Source organism: Carlito syrichta, unplaced genomic scaffold, assembly GCF_000164805.1.
Source record: "Carlito syrichta isolate Samal-C Ts95f unplaced genomic scaffold, Tarsius_syrichta-2.0.1 Scaffold315650, whole genome shotgun sequence".
Lineage (NCBI taxonomy): Eukaryota > Metazoa > Chordata > Mammalia > Primates > Tarsiidae > Carlito > Carlito syrichta.
The window spans coordinates 252,267-255,304 of NW_007259746.1; the positions used below are offsets into that span (position 1 = coordinate 252,267).

A 3,038-nucleotide genomic window follows, 5' to 3' on the forward strand; every position below is an offset into this window, starting at 1 on the left:
GTCTCACCAAGTTGCCCAGGCTGGTCTCGAACCCGCAGGCTCAGGCAATTCACTCACCTCAGCCTCCCAAGGTACGGGATTACAGGCTGAGCCACCGAGCCCTGCTTAATCATTATTATTATTATTATTTTGAGTCAGAGTCTCACTCCATCGCCCAGCCTGGAGTGCAGTGGCATGCTCACATCCACTCTAGCATCAACCTGCTGGGCTCCAGCGATCCTTCCACCTCAGCCTTCCAAGTAGCTGGAACCATAGGCATGCACCACCACGCCCAGCTAATTTTTTGATATGTTGTAGAGACAAGATTCATCAAGTTCCTCAGGCTGGCCTGGAACCTGCGGGGTCAGGCAATCCACTCTCCTCTGCCTCCCCAAGTGCTGGGATTACAGGCTAAGCCTCCGAGCCTGGCCCCTGATTTCTTTCTAACAGCTTTATTGAAATATAATTCACGGTCACGCTCGGTGGCTCAGACTGCAATCCCAGCACTTGGGAGGCTAAGGCAAGGGGATTGCCTGAGCCTGCGGGTTTAACACCAGCCCGGGAACTTGGTGAGACCTCGTCTGTACAATAACCAATATACCAAAAATTAGCCGGGCATGGTAGCGCACCTGTAGTTCCAGCTACTGGGCAGGCTGAGGCGGAAGGATCACCACACCCCAGCAGGTCAACGCTGGGATGATCGTGAGCGTGCTACTGCACTCCAGCCTGGAAGACAGAGTGAGACTCCAACTCAAAAAAAAAAGAAAAGAAATATAATTCACATATCATACAATTTAACTATCCAAAGCATACAATTCAGTGGTTTTTAGTGCAGTCACGGAGTTGTACAACTTCACCACAATCAATTTTAGAACAATTTGTCTTTCTCCTGTTTTTACATAGGAGGAAACAGGCTTGAGACACTAAGGAAACTTGCTCAGGGTGACATCTAACTAGCAGAATTGGGGCATTGCTGTGGCTGTCAGTAGCTGAGATTCCAGTTCAGGTTCTCCCCTCCATGAAGTCAGGCCAGTTACGTGGGAGCAGGTGGTGCAGTAACGGAGCAGGTGTGGTGGATAAGCGAGCAAACGACCTGAGTTCAAGGTCTGGCTTTGCTATGAGCTGTGTGACCTTTGGTAACACCTCTTGGAGCCTTGGCATTTTTCTTCTTGGAGCCGGGTGCGGTGGCTCACACCTGTAATCCCAGCACTTTGAGAGGCGGAGGCAAGAGGACTGCCTGAGCTCAAGAGTTAGATACCAGCCTTGGCAACTTGGTAAGACTGCCTCTCTACAATAAGTCAAAAAATTAGCTAGGCACGGTGGTGCATGCCTGTAGTTCCAGTTACTTGGAAAACAGGCAAAAGAATCACCTGAGCCCAGCACGTCAAGGTAGTGGTGGTGTGAGCATGCCACTGCACTCCAGTCTGGGTAACAGAATGAGACTCCAACTCAAAAAAGAAAAAGAGAAAAGAAAAACAAGGGCAATTTAATTTGTGGTAGCTCTCATTATCTATAAAATGAAGTAGCTAGACTCACCTGTAAGACCCCTTCCAGCTATGTAATGCCAAGCTTCAACGAGGGAATAAAGATAATTAAAAATAAGTTGTTTGAGTATCCTGTGCCACAAGAGGAATTAAAAATTATCTGAAGACGAACTCACACACTTTCCTTGCACCCTCTGGCACCTGGCACCGATCTCAGAGTTCCTTACTCAGGGGCCTGCCTCAATTGGGTGTGCATGACAAATGCATAAAATGCCCCTTACAAAGGCGGAGAAAAGCGGAAAGCGGTGAGGGGCAGGCCTTGGAGTGGTCAGCCCGGGAGCGAACCCTGGCGCTGTGAGTGACCAAACCCAAGCCCAGCCTCTGTGTGTGGGCCGAGGAGAGAGGGCATGCGTTGGAAGAGAGGCTCTGAAAGTAAATCTTCAGAGCCGCTTGGGCGACATCACCCACGCGCCGCCAGCCGCAGCCCCCTGCCTCGGGTCACGCCCACCGCCCACTCAAGTCGGGGCGCGCGGCCACGCCTGTAAAGCCCCGCCTCTGGCGTGCCCGGGGTCCCGCCCCGGCGCCGGGAGGCAGAGCGCCACGAAAGACACGCCCCTGCCTCCGATTGGCTGGGGCATTTAAAGAGCCAGCCTCTGATAGGGTGGTTTGAACATGCCCGGCTTCCGAGCCTCGCCACTTCGCCGGCCGGGATCGCCTTGCGCGTCTGGCTCCCGTCCGGGGCGGTGCCGTGGCCGGGGTGGGGGGCGGAGGGCCCGGCTCGTCGACGGGCTCCCGCCGAGAGGGCGCAGACAGTAGGTCGGACGGAGGGAGCACGGGCCCCGGTCCCCAGGGTCGCCCCGCGACTTCCCAGACCGTCTCCACCCATCCCACCTTGAAGACGGGAAGCACCCGGGCATGGGAATCGCATGGACTGGCCGGGGTGGCGAGTGAGGGGCAAGTGAGCGTGTCTGCCCCCACCGGGAACATGGAGACCTGCCTGGCGTTATATGAACCAGGGGAGGCACCGGGAAGACAGAGGGCGCTTGCTGCGCGTCCGTCCCCTTTCTCTCTCCCCACGTGCTCGTCTCCTGCTTCCCAGGGTTCTGAGGACTCCCTGCTGGCGCTGGGTCTGTCGGAAGCAGGCTTCCTTCCTGCGCAGGGACCCCCATTAGCCTGCAGCCCTAGCAGGACACCCGCGGCTTCCCGATCCTGGGTGCCCATTCGCCGTTCCGGAAGTTGTTATGTAGCAGGGTGCCTTGGGAGTCTCACTCTCGCCAGGCTGTAGTGCAGCGGCCCGCTCGAGGCCACCGCAGCCTGGACCTGCTGGGATCAGGCCATCCTTCCGCCTGCGCCTCCCAAGTAGCTGCGGATGCACGCCGCCACACCCGGCTAATTTTGGGTTTATTGTAGAGACGAGGTCTCCCCAAGTTGCCCGGGCGGGTCACGAACCCGCGGGCTCAGGCAATCCACCCTCCTCAGCTTCCCAAAGTGCTGAGATTACAGGCTGAGCCCCCGAGCCCGGCCCTGGATGCATTCTTAAGAGTGGGCTTTGGAGCCGGGCTCGGGGGCTCAGCC

General features: G+C 56.5%; 1 protein-coding gene across 1 annotated transcript in view; it reads right to left on the reverse strand.

The window, feature by feature from the left end:
- Positions 1-2,684, reverse strand: part of PLEKHO2 (pleckstrin homology domain containing O2) — a 45,496-nt gene extending 42,812 nt beyond the window's left edge. The window contains exon 1 of the mRNA XM_021706505.1: positions 2,158-2,684. Coding sequence (XP_021562180.1) covers positions 2,158-2,684 — 527 coding nt within the window. The remainder of the gene's footprint in view (positions 1-2,157) is intronic.
- Positions 2,685-3,038: the final 354 nt, after the last annotated feature.